This window comes from Dromiciops gliroides, chromosome 1 (assembly GCF_019393635.1).
Source record: "Dromiciops gliroides isolate mDroGli1 chromosome 1, mDroGli1.pri, whole genome shotgun sequence".
Classification (NCBI taxonomy): Eukaryota; Metazoa; Chordata; class Mammalia; order Microbiotheria; family Microbiotheriidae; genus Dromiciops; species Dromiciops gliroides.
This window is the reverse complement of record NC_057861.1, coordinates 493,198,325-493,219,079: the sequence shown is the minus strand read 5'-3', so window position 1 is coordinate 493,219,079 and position 20,755 is coordinate 493,198,325. Positions and strand designations below refer to the sequence as shown.

The 20,755-nt window shown below is 34.6% G+C and overlaps 1 protein-coding gene across 1 annotated transcript in view; it reads right to left on the bottom strand.

Annotated features, from left to right (window-relative positions):
• LOC122735681 (contactin-associated protein-like 4) overlaps positions 1–20,755 on the bottom strand; it is a 583,309-nt gene that overhangs the window by 34,913 nt on the left and 527,641 nt on the right. The window contains 2 exon segments of the mRNA XM_043977415.1: positions 14,552–14,770; positions 15,741–15,911. Coding sequence (XP_043833350.1) covers positions 14,552–14,770; positions 15,741–15,911 — 390 coding nt within the window.

The following is a 20,755-nucleotide window of genomic DNA, read 5'->3' as shown; positions in this document are numbered from 1 at the left end:
TAGATAGAGATATAGATGACTAAAGATGGACCGGGATGTTAAAGGCAATTGGGGTTAACTGACTTGCCTAGGGTCACATAGCTAATAAGTGACTGGGGTGAGATTTGAACTCAGGTCCTCCCAATTTCAGGGCCAGTACCCTATCCACTTCACCACCTAGCTGCCCCAAAATGTTATTAATATAACCCATGACTGCTCTTTCTTGTGGCCTTTGAACTTTTGCCTATGTGGTCTTTGAATTTTTGCTTATTTGGGACAAATTTTGTTAATGTAAAAGCAGGATGCTGAAGACGGATCACTGTCTTGAAGGAAACAAGAATTATCATTTCTTTAAATTCTCTCACTGAATGCTTTGTTGCAACATAGTCCTTAATCAAGTCCAACCCCTTCAATTAACAAACAATTTACAAACAACAAAAAGGAAACAGGCAAAAACATGCTAAGTGATTTGCCAGGGTCAGAGGGCTAGTAAGTTGAAATTTTAATCTAAGATCTCCTACCTCCTGCTCTAGAACCCGTTTCATTACACCATTCTGACGTCAATCCAAAATAAATGCAAGGTAATTGGGGGGCACTGAGGAACAAAAGCATCTGAAAGAGTGACTTAAGTAGAATTTTGAAGGGAAAAAGGGATTCTAAGAGGCAGAAGTGTGTAAGAACATTGCAACATGGGAAATGATCAATATAAAGGTACAGAGAAAAAGGATAGACTGTCATATGTGAGGAAAAGCAAGAATATCAGTTGGTTTGAAGCTTGGAATGAAGGAAGGAAAATAATGTGTAAAGATTTGAAAGGTGGTTTGAAGGCAGATTGTAATGAAAGTTAAAAACTAAACAGAGGACAATCTATTTGATCATGAAAGCAATAGGAAGTTATTGAGTAATCTGGCTAGAATAGCACTTCAGGAAAATAACGTTAGTAGCTGTGTGTAGGATAGAACAGATACAGAAGAAAATTGGAGCAGTGAGATTTATTAAGGGGATATTACAATAATCCAGGATAAGGAAGAAAAGGATCTTGGTTTCTTTGTAGTAAGAAAAGGATATGGATTCAAGAGATGTATAAGGAAAAATAGCAAGATTTAAAAACTTATTAGATAAAAAAGAAATTTCATGTCTGGGAACTCCAAACCCCAGAGCTATTTGGCAAGTTACAGGGCAAAGAAACATTACCTGCTTTGCAGTTTAGTCTTCAGAATTTAAAGCAGAGAGCTCTATGGAACGCATATCCTAAACTAGGATGATACTGTCCACATAGATCCAAAGCTCAGCAAACCAGAAGTTTAGTCTATTGAAAGATTAATCCTAAAGGAAAAAGCTAGCTAGGAAGACCCTACTATTTGTTTTTAATGAGATTGGTGGCTGTAGCTGAGAATATTTTGTAGAGGACATCAGAGGATTATAATCTAAGATACGAGGCTTTTTATTAATACAAGACAATGATTCCCACTGTTTCTGAAAGAACTAAAGATGGAAAAGTCCTATGAACTTTAAACTAAAAGAGCATGATAGTATCTAATGTTTTCTTAAGGAACAGATTGCTAAGGCTATCAGCTGAGCCAGAAGCTGAAAGTAGCTGAACGGCATCCGGTTGAAAATTGTCTTCATTTGTCAGAAGAGCATCTGGTAGATACTACACAACCATCAGATTCTGTCTAGCAGAGTAGAATCCAGCAGAGATTATGAGACTAGCAAGAAGCAAATTTAGTGAGAGAAAAGTAGTGAAATCATTAGAAGATATAAGTAGCCAGGCAGAATCAGGGATATGAAGATTGTTTCCCCTAGCTATTAAATATATATATATATATATATATATATATATATATATATATATATATATATATATATATATATATACATATATATATATATATATATGTGAGATCGTGAACTATGGTATACAAACCAATTACCTTGATTCTGAGACTAGCAGTCTCTGTGTCACCTACTCTATCTAGTTTTATGATATGCACATATAGATTATTCATATAAATACTTCATTAGATGGGAAAATAGGGATATAACTTCATAATTACAAATTTGTTACAAATCTTCTTAGGGTAATGAAAATATCTGCTATAAATAAAAATACAAAGAAATCATGTATTCAATTGATTTTTATATCCTCTGATGTACAGTTCAAGGTGGACAATGGAATGAGATGGAGGAGAATTCTACTTTACTTTGAGAAGATTTTAATTTCATTAGTGGGTAAAAAATCCATTGTGAATTTACTCTGTAATTGGAAAAGGAAGAGACTGGAACACTTTTTCTACTATAGCAGGAAATAGAAATCTAGATTTATGGAAATTAACAGAGGTTATAGAGAAGTATTTTTTCTTTAATTAAAGACAAGGTTTTAAAGAGTTAATCAGTCCTTAATGAAATATAATTGGCAATTTAATTAAAAGTACAAATTTTCATTAGATATAACTTCTGTGAACAAATATGAACATTAAGTCATATGGGTTTTTTCCAGTATATGTAAGCTAGTTAATAACTTTTCATTTTAAGACACTATTATGCTAAAAAAAAAACAGATTCCGTAAATAGGATAGGATATAAGAATTTAATTAAATATTTCTGCCTCCTTTATATTGAAAGAGTAGTACAAAATTAAAAGTGGTTTCATTTTGAATGATTGATTCATGTCTTAAAGTCTTCACTTTACATTATGAAATACTCAGAGAAACAATTAACTCTCATAGAGCTGACCATTAATTAACCAGTTTATTTATTCTGCAGGCATTTGCTGAATATCTATTATGTTCTAAGTACTGCGAGGTGCTACAAGAGAAAAACTGAATGCCAGTCCCTAAACTTAAGAAGTTTATAGTCAGCTGAGGAGTAAAAACTTATCGAAAAATGCATTTAGAGCATGGATAGAATACTAATGAGACAATAATAATTCCATGTGTGGTATATGAGATGTGATAATCACACTTTCTATAAGCAGTCTGGCATGGGGGAATACAAATCTGGCATAAAAGTCAGGGACCCCTGGGTTCACATTCCACCTCTAACTCATGATGGCTGCATAAGGAAGTCATTTGACTGATCAAAGCCTCAGGCAATTCTCTTAGACTATAAGTAGTAGAACAGGCACCAATCTGCATTTAGTATAAGGAGTTTTCTCAATAGTGAATTTACTATACCAGAAGTGTCAAATACCAGACAGCAATTCCAAATGCCAGCCTGAAACATATTAAAATATAACTGGGAAATATTTAACAAAGTGAATAAAAAATCAATAAAACTGATAATATTAAAGTCAATATGTGGTCTGCAAGGATTTTTAATTTATGTATTAGTGGCCACCATTTCTATTTGAGTTTGACATGAATGGCCTAGACCAGGGAAATCACAAGTCCAGAAGCAAACAAACAAAAACTACATTTTAGGTGAATGATTTTTCACAGTGATATTACTTAACCTTTTTCCTTACTTTGTATACTTAATAAAGAAAATTATTTTCATATAGGGCAGCAGAGCCAAGATGGCAGAGGAAAAGCTGTGACTCTCCCTGCTCCCAACAAACCTGTCCACGCACTCCAAAAAATAATGCCATAAAACAACTCCTGGAGTAGCATAACCCACATAATAACATAGTTAGACTATTTTCCAGTCCAAAAACAGCTTAATTAGGAAACTGGGACTACCTGCTATTCAGGCTGGGAGAAGAGCGCAGTGCACAAAGCAGGACCAGTATCAGGGAGGCAGCACCTCCAGAGCCTCAAAATCTTCAGCTGCTTCTTTTAAAGATCAGCGTGTGGACCAGGGAGGGGGTCCAATGGTTGGGGGGGAATAGCTGCAGTTTTTGCTGGAACATGGGCAAGGTGCCCATGTTCAGAACCAGCAAAGCAAACTCCAGCAGCAGCCACCCAGTGGAGGAGGGGCACAGGCATGCCAAGCTTCTGACCATAGAGAATCAGATTTCAATCAGACATCTGGTTCCGGGTCAAAGGGAAAGCAGGCCATTGTTACTTACAGGCCAGGCAGACTGAGAACAAGCCTAATCACCTCCTGGGCCCCACTGTAGCTTGGGACAGTCTGTCCTAGAAGCAGTGATACACATTAAGGAGGAGTTAAAAGCCAAGAAATAGATGGTGAAGATGACTAAGCAGAGAAAACAACAGACCATTGGAAGCTTTTTTGGGGGAAAGATAGACCAGAATACACCCTCAGAAGAAGATAATAACAAAGTTAAAGCTCCTGCATCCAAAGTTTCCAAGAAAAATATAAATTGGTCTCAGGCCATGGAAGTGATCAAAAAGGACTTTGAAGAGAACGTAAGAGAGATAGAGGGAAGATTTAGAGAGGTAGAGGAAAAAATGAGTTCACATAAAAGAAACAAGGAAAACCTTATGGAATGGAGAAGAGTGGGGGAGTGAGTGAGCCTTACTTTCATCATAATTTGCTCCAAGAGGGAATAACATACACACTCAAGTGGGTATAATGATATATTTTGCCCTGAGGGAAAGTAGAAGGGGATGGGGAAAAGGAGGGGAGAGGTGAAGGAAGGGAGGGTAGATTGGGGGAGGGGGCAGTAAAAAGCAGAACACTTTCAAGGAGGAATAGGGTGAAAGAAGATAGAGTAAATATCAAGGGGAGGGAATAGGATGGAGGATAATACAGGTAGCAATAGTAGCTGTGAAAGAAAGGATGAGCAGGATGCTATCAGAAGGACTTATGAAGAATGCAAACCATCAACAGAGGAATAACTGATGGTATTTGAATATAGATTGAAGTAAAATTTTATTTGTTATTTCCTCTTTCTATTTTCTTTCACAACTTGACTAATGTGAAGATATTTTGCATCACTGCACATGTATGACATATTGAATTGCTTGATTGCATAGGGAGGGTTGAGGAGGGAGGGAGGAAGAAAATTTAGAACACAAAGTTTTAAAAAATCAATGTGAAAATGTTTTTTTTTTCTTTTCTTACATGTAACTTGGGGATAATTCTAAATATTTTTTTTAAAAGAAAAAAAGAAAATTATTTTCCAAAGAGTAAAACTCAAGCTATTCAGATCAATGTGGCAGATATCATCCTATTCCTAGGTCATTCTTTCTTCTTTCTTTAAAGGTTCATAGAATTATTCTATAACCCAACACTTGGAGACCTCAATATATGTGTTGATTTCCTCTTAAACATCTTGATTTTCCTGCTCATCAGTTTCAACTCCTATGACCTATTCCGCACTCCTCCATTTAATAAGATTTTTTGCTCACATTATCAACCACAATCTAGAATGTGGAAATTATTCTATGACCATAAGTACTTATCCCTTCATGTTTCTGTTTTATCCCTCATGACCATACTATTTTTCCTCATTAAAACCTTTAATCAGTCACTACCTCCCTGTTTTCCCAGTCTATCACCCTATTTCTTGCTTCAATTTCCTCTTAACACTATAGATAACCAGTTCAGCTTTATATTGCTCCCTACCCTCCAACTCTTTTGTATTTTTTCTCTTCTCCCTTGAGAAAAGAGGCTGTTTCATTTTTATTTTTGTAACCAATGTGCCTAGTACATGGTACATGTAAATGTTTAATCATTATTGATTCAGGTTTGTAGCAAGAATAGAATATTGTGCAGGGTTGTTCAACTACTCTTAGTTGCCCTTCTCTCTACAGACTCATTGCCTGGATGGGTTTCCCATTAGTTGCATTCCCTATCCAGTGTGGGAAGTATTATCAAAGGATCTATAATCTTCTTCATTCTTCTGTTAGCTCGCTAATTCCAGCTAGAGACAGCACTTCTGGCAAAAAACACCCCATTGTTACATCTACCTTTATTTCTCCACTGGGGACATTTCCCCTTTAGTTGACTCCTCCAAATTTCATTTTCAGTAACTACACCCAGACTAGCAAAGGCTTCTGGTTAACAATGCTTGTAAAGACAGTTATAGTGTAAAACAAAGAAAGACATACAAATTTTTGCCAGGAAAGTTTGAAGCTTCCACGAGGGACACAAAGACAAAAAGTAGATACAAGATTGCCACCTTGTAGTCTATAGTCCAGGGGTCTCAGTCAAAAACATCTCTCCCCAAAATTCTGTGGCTCAGTTGATCCAAGACACCTTGTTTCCTACAGTTTCACCCTTTCCCTTGGGGTGGTTGTTTCTACCTGTACTTCTCTTCTACTGATCAATATGACTTTTATTTATAACTTCTCTTTCTTAACCACCATGCATTGGGAGCTGGCTTTCTCTCTGAATCTTATAGATTCAATTAAATAAATTTTAAAAGTCACTCTGAGGCATGGACTAAAATTCTTCACCATATCAAGTTGCTTCCTTTTGTTTATGCAAAGGAATGATTCACTTTTAATAATGGAATCACTTGGCCACATGTTTTAGGGTTAATTTAATGATTAATTGTCTATCTCTTTTCTGTGAATAACTCCTGGGCTTTCAAGGATCACTGCCTTTCAAGTTTAAATTATATTTATTATAAATAGATAATAACCATTTGTAGTTACTAGTTTGACTATGTACTTTGATATGACCAAATAGTTATCATCTAATATTTTAACATATTCAAAGAATTATTGAGAAGCACTGTGATACAGGTGAAATATTACTTGCTTCCCAGTCTAAGGTCTTAAGTTCAAATCCTATCTGTTACTTATTGCCCACATGACCTTAACTAAGTCACTTAACTTCTCTAGTTTCTTAAAATGAAGTAGACTAGATGGTCTCTAAGGTTCCTTCAGTTCTATATTTACAATTTTATATTATGAACTATTCTGCTAGAGATGAAAAATAGCTAAACAACATCTGTAGTTAATAGTTTTTTCTCTTATTAAGCCTCAATTATGAACCTGATATGAATTTTACAATAGTACTTTGATATCATTGATGTGATTGAAAAAGATTTAATTTTCTGCCCAACAGTCTAGTAAGCTTTAAATTTAAATGTCACCTTAAATTTCTTTATTCCAATAGAGATACTGACCCTTTTAGAAATTGTTTTCTGATATTACCTTAGTATAACTAAAAACAATTTCAAAAAGCATTCTATTTCAGAATGTAGTTTGTTGAACTAACAATTGCCCATGGCACTAGCATATAAAGTTTATCTTTACATAAGACTAAGATGATAGAAGGAAAAACTGACAAATGTTGGAAAGGATGTGGAAAAATGGGACACATTGATTGTTGGTGGAATTGTAAAATCATCCAACAATTTTGGAGAACAATCTAGAATTATGACCAAAGACTTACTAAACTACCTATACCCTTTGACACAGCAATACCACTATTTGGTTTATTTCTAAAGATGACCACGGAAAAAGGGAAAAAAAAAAACCCTCTATGTTCTAGAATGTTTATAGCAGCTCTCTTTGTGGTGACAAAGAACTGGAAATTGCAGGGACACCCATAAATTGGGGAGTGGCTGAACAAGTAGTGTTACATGATTGGGATGGAATACTGCTATGCTATAAGTGATAAGCACAATGATCTTAGAAAAACATGGAAAGACTTGTATGAAATAGTGAAGAGTGAAATTGTTATAGAAATTTCCCCTCAAACTGTGGATACACTTTTCCCATGTTGTCCCTTGTGAAGAGAAGGCTCAAATTTAGATATCAAAAGGGTCAAAGATAAACTCACAGCTTCTCGTTACTAGAATTAATAACTTTGATGGACATGCCTACCAAAATTTATCTTTCAACCTTTTGAAAGCAGCCAAGTTCACAACACTCTTTCCTCTTTCCCCAATCCCCAATTATAATTTCCTCTCAGCAAAATTATCTGGCTTACATGATGCCAGCAAACTCTACATTAGAATATACAAAAAAAATGAAATTAGCTACTTTTTCTATGGGGAAAAATTGGAAATTAAGGGTGTGTTTATTAATTGGAGATGGCAAAATTTATAGTATATTAATCTGATAGAATACTTGTGTGCTAAAAGGAATGATCAAGGGGTGGTTTCAGAGAAACCTGAGAAGACTTGTATGAACCAATGCATAGTAAAATTACAGAACCAGGACATCAATTTATACAACAATATTCAAAAGATAAACAATTTTGAAAGATTTAGGAACTCTGAGCTGATAATCACCTATGATTCAAGATGGTTCATGATGAAATAATCTACCTACCTCCTCATGGAGAGGCGATGAACTTAGAGTACATACTAAGACATTTTTTGGACATAAGCAATACAGAAATTTATTTTATTTGACATACAAGTTTGTAAAAAAAAGTTGTTTTTTTCTTTCTCAGTGGGGAACAGGGAAGGTGACAGAAAAAGAAGGCATATTTTCTTTTTTTTTCTCTTTTTTATTTTCTTTCTTTCTTTTTTTTTTTAGTGAGGCAATTGGGGTTAAGTGACTTGCCCAGGGTCACACAGCTAGTAAGTGTTAAGTGTCTGAGGCCGGATTTGAACTCAGGTACTCCTGACTCCAGGGCCGGTGCTCTATCCACTGCACCATCTAGCTGCCCCTAAGAAGGCATATTTTCATAGATTAAATCTTAAAAAAGAAGAAAACATAGTTTTAGAAAGGTAAGAGAACTATCAAGAGGTATGCAGAATCAGGCTATACCACAGAGACCTCTTCCAATGGAGGATGCCTTGAGAAAAGTACTCCTGATATAGATCAGGCTAGCTTTTCTTGAAGTCCTTAAAGAACACAAAACTCTATCCTCAGACAGTACCAACGAAGGCCTCACCATTCAGAAATGCACCAAGCCTAGATCTGACACAAAGCCTTAATTTACAAAGTAAGGCTAAAGAAAGAGTAGACAAAAGAGAAGACCAACAGTATTTTGGAGTCTGCAGGAAACAAATCCAGAAGAAAAATTTAATTTTACATCATCTACAGGAAAATCCTTAAAGAAAATCATAGGCATTCTACAAGCTATACTGCAATTCCTAAAAGAAATGGAGGAAGACTTTTTTTCTAAAAGATCTTATCCATGAAATAAGAATATTAGTTGAAAGAATTGGAAGGAGAATTCCATTCCAGGAAGTGTGAAACCTTTCTTAGGTAAAATACTCTTAAAAGTAGAATGGATGAGACAGAGATCAATGACTCCATTAGATTTTAGTGAATATCCTTTGGATCTAGACTATTGCAGTAGGCTTTGATTTTGCTTTCTTTCTCCAGTTTCATTCCCTTGCCAATCCATTTTGTGTGTTTCTAATGGTTTCCACCCCCCCAAAAAACATTGCTATAATTGTATCATTTACTTTCTCTAAAATTTCAGTAGCTTCCCACTGTGTACAGAATATAATTTAAACAATATATCTCATTCTTAAGTATACTTCATTATCTATCACTATTCTTCATCACTCTCATTCAGACAAAGTAGAACCCAGTAGAAAGGTGTCTAGGGTTTCAAGAAAATGCTGTCAAGAACACTTTTAGTATAAATTGTAGAGAGTATTCTTAGTCAGGGATAACTTGAACTAGATGACTTTTGTGATTCCTTTCAACTTGGAGGTTCTGTGATCCTGTGATTCTATAATAAATGGGCAAATAAATGTGTACTACTGTGTAGTCAAATAACACAAATGACTTTACCTCACTGAGCAATTAAGAAAAAAAAACACCCTTCCACCCAAAGCAAAATAGATGAATTTGACATTTTCACTCAGAAAAAAAAAAAAACACAAAAATAAATAAATTACCAAACATGGGCATCAAACAAACATCGCACCATAGAGTGGCCGAGAAAAGGAAGGGAACTCTAATTCAGAATGGGTTTGCTGGGAGAACTATAAAATAAAATCCTTTGTAATATTTATATATAAACTCAGAAATGTACATTTATACTATCAAATCCAAACCATTCTCAGTAATTGAATGGTAAAAAACAAAAATATTTCTGAAATTCATGTCAAATTTTGTCCTATCACAGGATTTAAAACAAGAAAAATTATAATTTTAGGAAAAATGTCATCACTTATCCATTTTATATATGCACACTAAGTTCTTTCAATATGTCTGCAATTTGTTTAAATTCCATTATTGAAAACAAACTTATCAACAAAGTTGAAATACAATTGCATGTCTAAAATATATTGTTTTATTTATTTTAATACATGAAAGAAATCAGATTATATAAAGAAAATAAAATCAGCAGGAGATTGAGATTTTGCTAATAATTACTTTAATCAATGGTGATATTTTTATAAATATACCTTCTTTTATAATAACTCCTGGTAAAGGATTGGCTGGCCACAAATATCTGGGGAATTTGTACCTTTTTCTACTTTGAGGAGAGAATAAATTAATATAAGATTAGCCCCTGAAAGAAGGTAAAAGTTCTCACATGGTGTTATAGTGGGAGTTTGGGTATTCCCAGTGAGAACAAGGAGAAATGGAAGGAGTAGAAGTTATGCTATGACAGCAACTCAATCATAGAGGTCAGTAACAAGTTCACCTGGAGTTCTCTACAAGACCATGAGAAGTAAACTTTAGATTGATATGCAGAAAAATATAAGACTTAAAAAACCCCCAAACTATCAGTTTTTATAATCAGTGACAGAAGTACTGAGAGGAAAATAGATATGACAAAAGGATGGCCCCTACCTAGCCTCTGCTTTACTCATAATTAACTGTGTGTTGTTGGTTTTTTTTAAATGTTAGAAAACTATGAATATGAGCCCCTTTGTTATAAATATGCCTCAAAGATATGAGTCAAGGTTAAATTCTAATGGCAAAATTGAAATATAAAGACTAAAAATACAAGATTTGGTTAGAATCATCTGTCTTTTCTTTCAAAGGTCCTTAAATCAATTCTAATAGTAACATGAATTTTGAATTTTTAAAATACCTCTTCCCTGTTCTTGATTTTGTAAATATAGGGAAGAGTCAATGACCTAAGCATTTCAATAAATATGCATATGAGATTTTATATTCTTTCATTCTTATGCAAAGTGTCTAAATTCTAAAATCTGTTCCAACACAGTTTGCAAACTTTACAATGGTACTCATTATTTCCTAGACCTTGCTAAAATGATTCATATTCCAAATCTTACATTTAATTGTAAAGTCCAATATGCCCTCATCAGAATATATTACAATATTATTATGAAGAGAGAATTCCCATCAATGACAAATATTTCTGTCATCTACCGTCAAATGACTGCATTTGAATCAAAGTTTTAAAAATTATTTCTTCATAATCCCTTTCTTCTTTTTTTTCCAAAGTGCTTCTACCATTTCTACATGAGTCAGGAAATATTTTTGGAATGTCCCTGCTGCTGTAACTTAGAGCTACCTGGGAAAGAGAAATATATTTGCTGGCATGGAACTATCTCCAAGGTCTTCTATCACATATTCTTAGTTAAATAATTTCCTGATTAAAAGGAATCTGAAACAGGTCATTGAATTTAAGTATGTCATGCAATGGCACAGGAAAAAAACAGGAAGATCATTAGATTTTCAGAATGTGGTTTAAATAAAAGTTGTATAACATGTTAGCAGAGGCAACATATTTTAATGTATACAAACCTGGACTTGCAGTCCAAGAAGACTTCGAACTCAAATTCCATCTCTAACAGTTTCTAGCTGTGTGACCCTTTTAAAATCTCAACACAACATGTTTTGTGCTACTCAAACTCTTTAAAATTTAGCTAAGACACAAGTCTATTGTGACTTGTTCCAAATGAAGTAAAATACACTAGGAGTTCCCCATACTAACAAAATCATAAATCTTCCTTTTAACATAGACACTGTTTAAAGAACATCTGGTCAAATTCAAAGGACACAGTATCACAATGTGATTACATCAGAAAACTATTTAATATCTGTAACACTAGTAATTACTGTGAAGCAGGTTCTCCTTAATCTCCCCCTCCCCGCCACCCCCCCCCCCAGCCACCCCATCTGAAAGGAGTAGAACCATTGATCACACCTCCCAAGCCAATTTAAACACAACACTTTCTCAGTTCTCTCCCTCCCTTGAGGTAAAAAGTGGAGAGTGTAACCTTTGGGACCTATGGGCAAAACCTCAGCTGCATGTTTATACCAAAGGTTTATTCTTCCAGGGGGAATTTAAGTAAGCACTGAGTGCAAGTTTTAGGGTTCTATTTGGTAGAATTACACAATAATTCATAAAACTAAAATGTGACTTGATAGTCTCCAGGGAATTATTTTGTCAAAGAACAATAGGGTTATATCTGTTGTTGTTGTTGTTGTTTTTGTTTGTCATGCATTCTCAAAGAGGACCAGGAGGTGATGTCATGGTTTATGATGTATTGTACCTCACTCTCTCCTCCAGTGCCATCTGGGTCCAGTGGCAAAATATACATAAGGATGACTGGAGATGGCCCCAGATTGTTAAGGAAACTGGAGTTAAGTAACTTGCCCATGGTCACACTGCTAGTATGTGTCTGAGGTCCCATTTAAATTCAGATCCTCCCAACTTCAGGGTCAGTGCTCTATCCAGTGTGCAGATACCTGCCATATTAAGATTACATTACAGGGGCAGCTAGGTGGCGCAGTGGATAGAGCACCGGCCCTGGAGTCAGGAGTACCTGAGTTCAAATCCGGCCTCAGACACTTAACACTTACTAGCTGTGTGACCCTGGGCAAGTCACTTAACCCCAATTGCCTCACCAAAAAAAAATAAATATTACACTACAATTTATAGCAAAGCTGTAAGGGAAAAATCATGAATATAGCTAGCATTTATATAGCACTTTAAGGGTTACTAAGCACTTCACAAATATTATCTCACTTTATTCTCACAATAATTATTGTGAACTACAATTATCCTCATTATACAGGTAAAACTAAGGAAAACAGAAGGTAAGTGGCTTGTATAGATTTACACAGCTACTAAATTGTCTGAGAGTGGATTTGAACTCAGGTCTTCCATTTAATTTCCAGTGTTCCATCTAATGTTCTAAATTACTATATCATAGATGGATGTTCTATGCACACTGAATCTTGAATAATTACATGTTTATAGGCAATGAGAACAAACTAAATTATATAAAAAAGAGAGAATTAAGCTTATAAACTAACAACCCAACAGTAGTAGTGAACAGCAAAATGCAGTCTCAGTTGTTACCATCTCATTGTCTTGCCATGGACAATGATGCTTAGTCCCAACAAGACTCCTGTTATTTTCTGCCTCATTAAAACAATATCAGTTTTGTTTCTCAGTTTCTGGCATTTAGTTCTTTCTTCATTATACTTTCTCAAATTTCACACTCTTTTGTCCATACTCATAGGCAAGATTTTTAACTTCTCTCTACTTTCCTCCAGTAGCTATCTCACTAATCTCTGATAGTTTGTGAGAAGGGCTATACACTTATGAAATTCAATATGCTTACCCTCTTGGGTTGCAAGGATTTAATTGAGTAGGCAATGAGAAGTCAGAGAGTAACAGCAGGAATTTAGTCCAAAGAAGTCACTATATGGTAGTATCCGTGCTATGCCATTACAATGTGAGAATTATTCATCTTTTAACCTGGTTTCTAATAGGTAGATATGTCTCTGCACTGACTTTAAACATGCCAGGTGATGTAGAGAAAAAGTAATTTTGAAATCTTCTTTGTAAGCAGGTTAGAACTGAGATAAGTTTATAAAGCATTGTAGAAAAGAATCTCCTTAATGTTCTGCCTCCTTCAGGGAGTGGGAGAATGGGAATTTACTGGGCCTATTAACTTGTGGGGTATAGTACTGAATTAATATTAAACTTAGGGTAAATTCTCATACCTGGGTATAGAGAATAATGGCATAATATTTAGTTACAAATATAAACTGCGTCTTGGATGGATAAAGGTGTAAAACAATTTAATAAAAACTAGGACTACATATAATAGAAACAAATAGTACACTACTAGAAATAATATTCATTACACCTCCCAATTACAGTGGGATATGCTTTAGTTTTATTTATTTTGTTTATTATCCATCAAAATTTCCATTTGTAGGTAGAAATGTGTAGCATGTATCTGTAGTAAGTGGAAGTTTGACTTTAAATTTTCTAGTGAAATCATAAAAAGTAGGTAAGAAGTGCACAAAGGATGCTAATAAAGAGAGGGATGGCACTGGTAAAAATAGAAATGGTAAGAAGACCCATTAAATGTACAGCAAACTAAATGTGGTACAATTAATTGTTTGAAATTCATAATAATACAGTCTTTTGTTTTTTTAATAAATCTTAGGTAACTAAGTGGTGCAGTGGATAGAGGGCCACTATGGGAGTCAGGAATTTCATATCTGGCCTCTGACACTTAATAGCTGTGTGTTCCTGTTTAAGTCATTTAATCCTGTTTGTCTGTTACTTCATTTGTAAAATGTGCTAGAGAAGGAAATGGCAAACCACCTCCAGTATCTTTTCCAAGAAAACCCCAAATGGGATCACTATGAGTCAGATATGACTGAAAGGTCTGAACAAGATCAACAAAATCATATTTAACACTTCCCTAACAGTTACGTGTTCTTCAAAATCCAATTGCAATGACCTTGGGCAAGTCACTTAACCCTCATTGCCCAACCCCCCAAAACAAAACAAAACAAAACAAACAAACAAAATAACAAAATCCAATTGCAAAATAGCTCAGAGGAGTACTTACCAACAAATAGCTGACTGTTGAGCTGTAAAAGGATATGTCCATCCACTGGGGCAGGCTGTGATTTTTGTGGGAGCTGATCCACTTGAAGTGATGCCTCTTTAATATTTCTTTCAGCCCTTACATAGTGCCACTGATTGTCATTTAGGTGAGTGGGTGATTGCACCATAACTTCAAATGGTCCATTCCCCACATCAAATGAAAATATCACTTCAGCTGGAGCTAGAAATGGCAGATGTGGTAGTTGCTCAAGTTATTTCACATAGATAAGAATTTTGTATCTTAAATCATAAGAGGACCCTAGGTGAACAGAATACAGATTGTGCTATGCCTAAGTGAAGGTGTATTTAAAATGCAGGAAAAGCATCCTAGAATAGGCAGGTGAGTCTTTCTTATGGAATATATTGCTTTCAGAAAGATTATCCTCAAACTTCATTTAATACTAAAGATATTTGCTTATAATTAGCATGAATACAAGTAAGATCTGGGCAGTAATGGTGAATTTATTTAAAGGTGATTCATGGAAATTAAAGAAATTTGGTTTCTTGTCATTTAAAAGAACTTAATTCCACTTAAATGATCTCTCAACAATTTGACAGTAGATAATTAACAGTAGACTATTGCTGCATGAAATTTAAACCACTGCTTCACTTGTTCAGAAAAAAAAAAACTAACTATTAATGCATTGGGGTTTTTTTTGTGTGTGTCTTTTGTTTGTTTGTTTGTTTTTGTGCCGCAACGAGGGTTAAGTGACTTGCCCAGGGTCACACAGCTAGTGTCAAGTGTCTGGGGCAAGATTTGAATTCAGGTCCTCCTGAATCTAGGGTCAGTGCTTTTTCCACTGCACCACCTAGCTGCCCCCAATGCATTGTTACAAAAAATCATTTTAAAATCAACTGTTAGTCTGAATTTAATCTATAGTTATCTTAATCAATATCAAGTGAAGATAATGAAAAGGATATGTGGCACTATGCAAGACTGAGATGATTTTCATAGAACATCAAGTTCTTAATAGTAAACTGCTTTATTTCCTTTCTTGATTCTTAAATTCATAAAAGTATTGAATTATATGTCCATAATTAAGAAATGCTAAAAGAGAAGGGATGCTTTCAAAATTCGATTAGCTAAGGGGCTGGCTTCCCAATAAATTTAATCCCCTAGCAAATACCCTTTTGTAAAGTATGGGACTTACAGTGTAGCTCTATCCTTATAAAGTCTTTAATTCCCAGGTTCTCTAAGAATACACCTGATGAAGCTGTAGTCTTAAAAAAAAAAGACACATCTGCGCTAAGTTCTCCATGTAAGGTAGGGAAATGAAGGTATGATGTCTCAGTATTGAAGGAAGCTGAATTCCAAAATGATCCTGTTCCATCAAAGAAAAGATAAAAGGAAAAATGGAAGAAAAAAGGAAAATAAATTTAAGAATCAAAATAATAGACTATTATATTTAATATTTCTAACATGTTTACTAAAATCATACAGATATACAATCATGAGTTTATTTTTTAGTCCTCTCATTTCACGAGCCCGTGTCACTCTGAATAGCAAAACCAGTGTGACCTTAAATAACCTCCCTGGGACTCAGGTTCTTCATATGGAAACTGAAGGAGCTGAACTAAGTGAACGCTAAAGTTTCTTCCAACTTTAAATTTATCTATGGTTGATTCTATTGCAGAGCCAACATATGTATAGTACAATGTCCAACTAAGTTCCTTTGATAGTTATGGATTTCTTTCTCTTTAATAAATTTTGATTTTTTTTTCTAAATGAAAACCATGAGTCCAGTCTTACCCAATTTGTTTTTAACCACAATAGGAAATTCTTGGTGTGAGGTCTCCCTTCATCACTGTATATTACAAAACATAAATAACTTAGATAAATACTAGGGAATTCCCTGAGGCACAAAGAGATTAAATGATTTGCTCAGGCTCACATAGCTAGAATCAGATGTGGAATTTGAACCCATAGCTTCTTAATTCTGAGCCCAGTGCTCTATCCCCTATGACATGCTAACAATATTCTTAATTAATTTAAGCTCAAGGAAGAACATGCTTTTTATGTCTATTTTTAAAGTATTGTGAAAATAAAATTTTAAATTGGAAGGGACTATTTTCATCATTCATATTTATGTCATGGAATTTATTTATTTATATTTAATTTTCTATTTATTTATTAATATATATATAAATTTATTTTGCAGGGCAATGAGAGTTAAGTGACTTGCCCAAGGTCACACAGCTAGTATCAAGTGTCTGAGGCTGAACTCAGGTCCTCCTGAATCCAGGGCTGATGCTATATCCACTGAGGTACGTAGCTGCCCCCTATGTCATGGAATTAAAAAAAAAAAAGATTCATTTATTGCCAACTATAATATCAGTGAATTCTGTGTGTGTGTGTGTGTAGATAATTTGTGACTAGGAATACATACATACATATATATATATACATGTATGAAAAATTCAATGTTAAATTTTATTGAAGTATATGGATATATATGCATATACATATATAGTTTTGTTATCTTCTCTTATCCATATATTCATTTTTATTGCTGCCTATTTGTGGATTCCCTATTGAGAAAACATTGTGGGTAGCTTTGCAGTTTATCTTAGTATTTTGTTATGAAGGAGCATGTTGTAAAATGTTATGATAAAATGTAATATAACATCATGAAATGACAGGAGTGACATCAGACTTAAGATCCAACTGATAGATGAGGAGCATTAGTGAAGTAATGAACTGTGGTTCTATCTATATATTCTATAAGGAAGTAGTGTTGCCAATAGGAAGTTCTAGGGACATCAATTATAAATACAGATGTTTTAGTTTTAAACAACTTGCTCCATACCCATTCATGATTCATGACACAATCCTTCTATTTAAAGGATTTTTCATGAAAAATGAATGTATTTTTATAAAGGAAAAGTGTTACCGAAATTATTCATTTTAGTATTTAAAAAAAAGATATACCTAGCTAGAATGATGATCAACATTCATATTCTGCTACTGCAATCGCTTTAAAGTCTTGATCTCATGCCAGTTTACATGACTTGTGACAATTTCAATATCTACTCAGCATTTGGAGATATACAACTGAATTTCAGGAGAGAGATAAGGGCTGGATATATGATATAGTGAAAAACCAATGACTAAAAATTTTACAAAGGGATGATTATGGGGGCAATCTTCCAAATAAAAGAGCAATGAATTACAAAAAAAGTACATGGCCTTGCAGAAGAATGAGTAAAGAAAGGAAAAATGCGAATGGATGGCAAGGGATAAAAGTTCATTGTGACTGGCCTATTTTTCAAGAAATATGAGATAAGGTTTTTGCTATTGTTCAGTCATTTCAGACTCTTCATGATCCAATTTGTTTTCTTGGTAATCATAATGGAGTGGTTTGTCATTTCCTTCTCCAGTTCATTTTATAAATGAGGAAACTGAGGCAAGTAGGGTTAAATAACTTCCCAGGGTCACACAGCTAGTAATTATCTAAGGTGAGATTTGAACTCAGGTCTTCCTGACTTGATGCTTTATCCACGGTGAAGTACTTGGTTGAAAGGATGAACAGAGTGGGACAGTGATGTCAAACTCAAATAGCAATAGGGGCCACTAATCAGTATGTAAAGATAATTATAGGCTGTACAGTGATATAGTTTTAAAATATAGTATTATCTATGTTTTATTATATTTCTTTTATTTTATAAATATTTACCAATTATATTTTAATCTGGTTCAAGTCACACTAAGGAGTATTGTGGGCCACAAATAATCTGTGGGCTGCATGTTTGATAACCTGATAAAAGAAGCTTGAGAAAAGATAAGAAAGTTTGGAATAGTCTCTGTTGAGTGGGATAAAAAACATAATCAGGGAGGAGTAAAATTGTTTTGTTGAAGTGAGGACCTCCATTAAGATTAGCAAGCATCAATTTGTAATGGACCCAGTCAGTTCATTTGTATACTTTTGACTATCTCTATTCAACAGAATGTGAGTAGGGGTGGAGGAAGCAAGAGGAGGGAATAAACCAGGAATAAAGAACAGAAGCCCAGTGAACCTAGAGGAAATAGATTCTCTGACTAAGTGGCCCTGGCTCTAAGCTCATACATTCTGGATTCATGTCCTAGGGAAAATCTCAACCCGAAGAGAGCATCCAGGATATTTTTTTTTAATATTCTTACCCCAGGATCCTAGGGAAATTTTTCATAAAGCATCTACTTAAATCATATCTAGGGCCTTCCTAAAAATAATTCACAAAATTTCTTCGAGATAAGTACTTAATGACAAAATAGACAGCTACTTATTTCTTCTACTTAAAAAAATGCTTAAAACACAGATGACAGTGTGCACTGACAAATCAGAATATGAAGCAGTAAATTGACACATATTACATACTTTCTGGAGGTTGATATTTAAAATATTAAAAACATGAATCAATTTTTGAGGTTACTGAGTAGGTATTTCTTTTTCATCTCAGTTTTGCACTGTCTGAGAAACTTATTCAAAGTTCCTCTCTTCTAAACAGTCAAAGCATGACTTGGGCTCATTCCTTTTATTTTCATCATCTTATCTGAGAAGTTGTTTCAGAGGTCAATTCCTATTGAGAAATTAGCTTATGGACCCAGGAGCTCTGAACATCTTGAACTCATTCAATTGCCACCAAGGCCAGAAAAACACACATATCAAGCTCACTGTTCAATCATATATACTCAGGGAAAGAAACACAAAACTGAATAGATAGCCAAGGACCTTAGGTTCCGTGTCAGATATATAGACAGTATACATTCTTACTATTATCTTTCAAGATGTAACAGATAACATAGCATGATATAACAGGGCAGGCATAATAGCTACCAGAAGGAGAGAATATCTCTGCCCTCTGGATGGAAATCTAAAGATAGGCTTGAAGATTCTTCTTATAATTGACATATATGGGAGTGATTGGAAAAGAAGTTCTCTCACATTAAAATGCACTAAGGGGGGGGCAGCTAGGTGGTACAGTTGATAAAGCACTGGCCCTGGATTCAGGAGGACATGAGTTCTAATCTGGCCTCAGACACTTGACACTTACTAGCTCTGTGACCCTGGGCAATTCACTTAACCCCTACTGTCCTACAAAAAAAAATGCACTAAGGGGTTAAGCTTTTCTTTCTCAATGGTTAGTCCTCCTTGATGGTGCCTTCTCCTACACTTGACCCTAAGGTTTGGATGATGGTATCAATAAGAAAACTGCATCAGGATCCCAAAGTCCAAGTCCAAAGTGACTAATTTAGAGAATGTTACTTCATGCCAAAGTACATATCCTTTAATCTTAATCTAAAGCACATGTCTTTGGAAGTGAGTTGAACCTAGGGTTTGATGGATCAGCTGAGGATACCACAATCATTATATACTCACCCAAGTTAAATATTTGCTTTTCTGGTGATATCCTGAGAGTATTTTTGGTACTTCCCCCTCATATCCTCAATCCTAGGAAAACCATTCTTTCTACTAGTATCCAAAACTAATTTCTTTCTTTAATATTATTTTTTTTCTAATTACATGTAAAGCCAGTTTTTAACATTCATTTTCCCTTCAATAGATCTCTGTCAAATCATATGGCCTTCTAAACAGGGATGCAAAATCAACTAATGATAGAACCAACATGCTAGTTCAAGAAGCAAGTCTAGATGAACCCCAAAAAGAAAGGGAGCTCCCTTAAAGGAATTATGTCATCATGGTGAGATCAAGAGAGAAACTATCCCTGTAAACACCTAAAGTAGACCAGAGGAATAGGTCATAGGAGTTGAGGAAATTAAAGAATTGTGAGATTAGGATTTTTGAGGGGACATCAACATATATATGGAAAGTTTAAATAAGGTCAGAAATTGAGATGTGAAGGAAAACTAAGGTAGGTATGGAAATCCTGAAGAAATAAAGGAAAATGTCATGTGGGTTGGTATACGACATCTATTAGGATATTGACTGAAATTGCAGTGGGAAGCAAGGAGTATTCTAACTTGTGCCACAAGAATAATAATTTGCTGAAGAAAAATACAGCCAGAGCTAGAGAATGTGGCTCTGAATGCCATATTTTTTTATTTTTTTATTATTATTATTATTTTGCAGAGAGGCAGGCAGCTGTGAGGGTAAGTAGATAGAAGGAACCTGACAAAAAGAGGTCTAATACTGAAAGGAAGCTATGATATTACTTCATTATTTAATATATC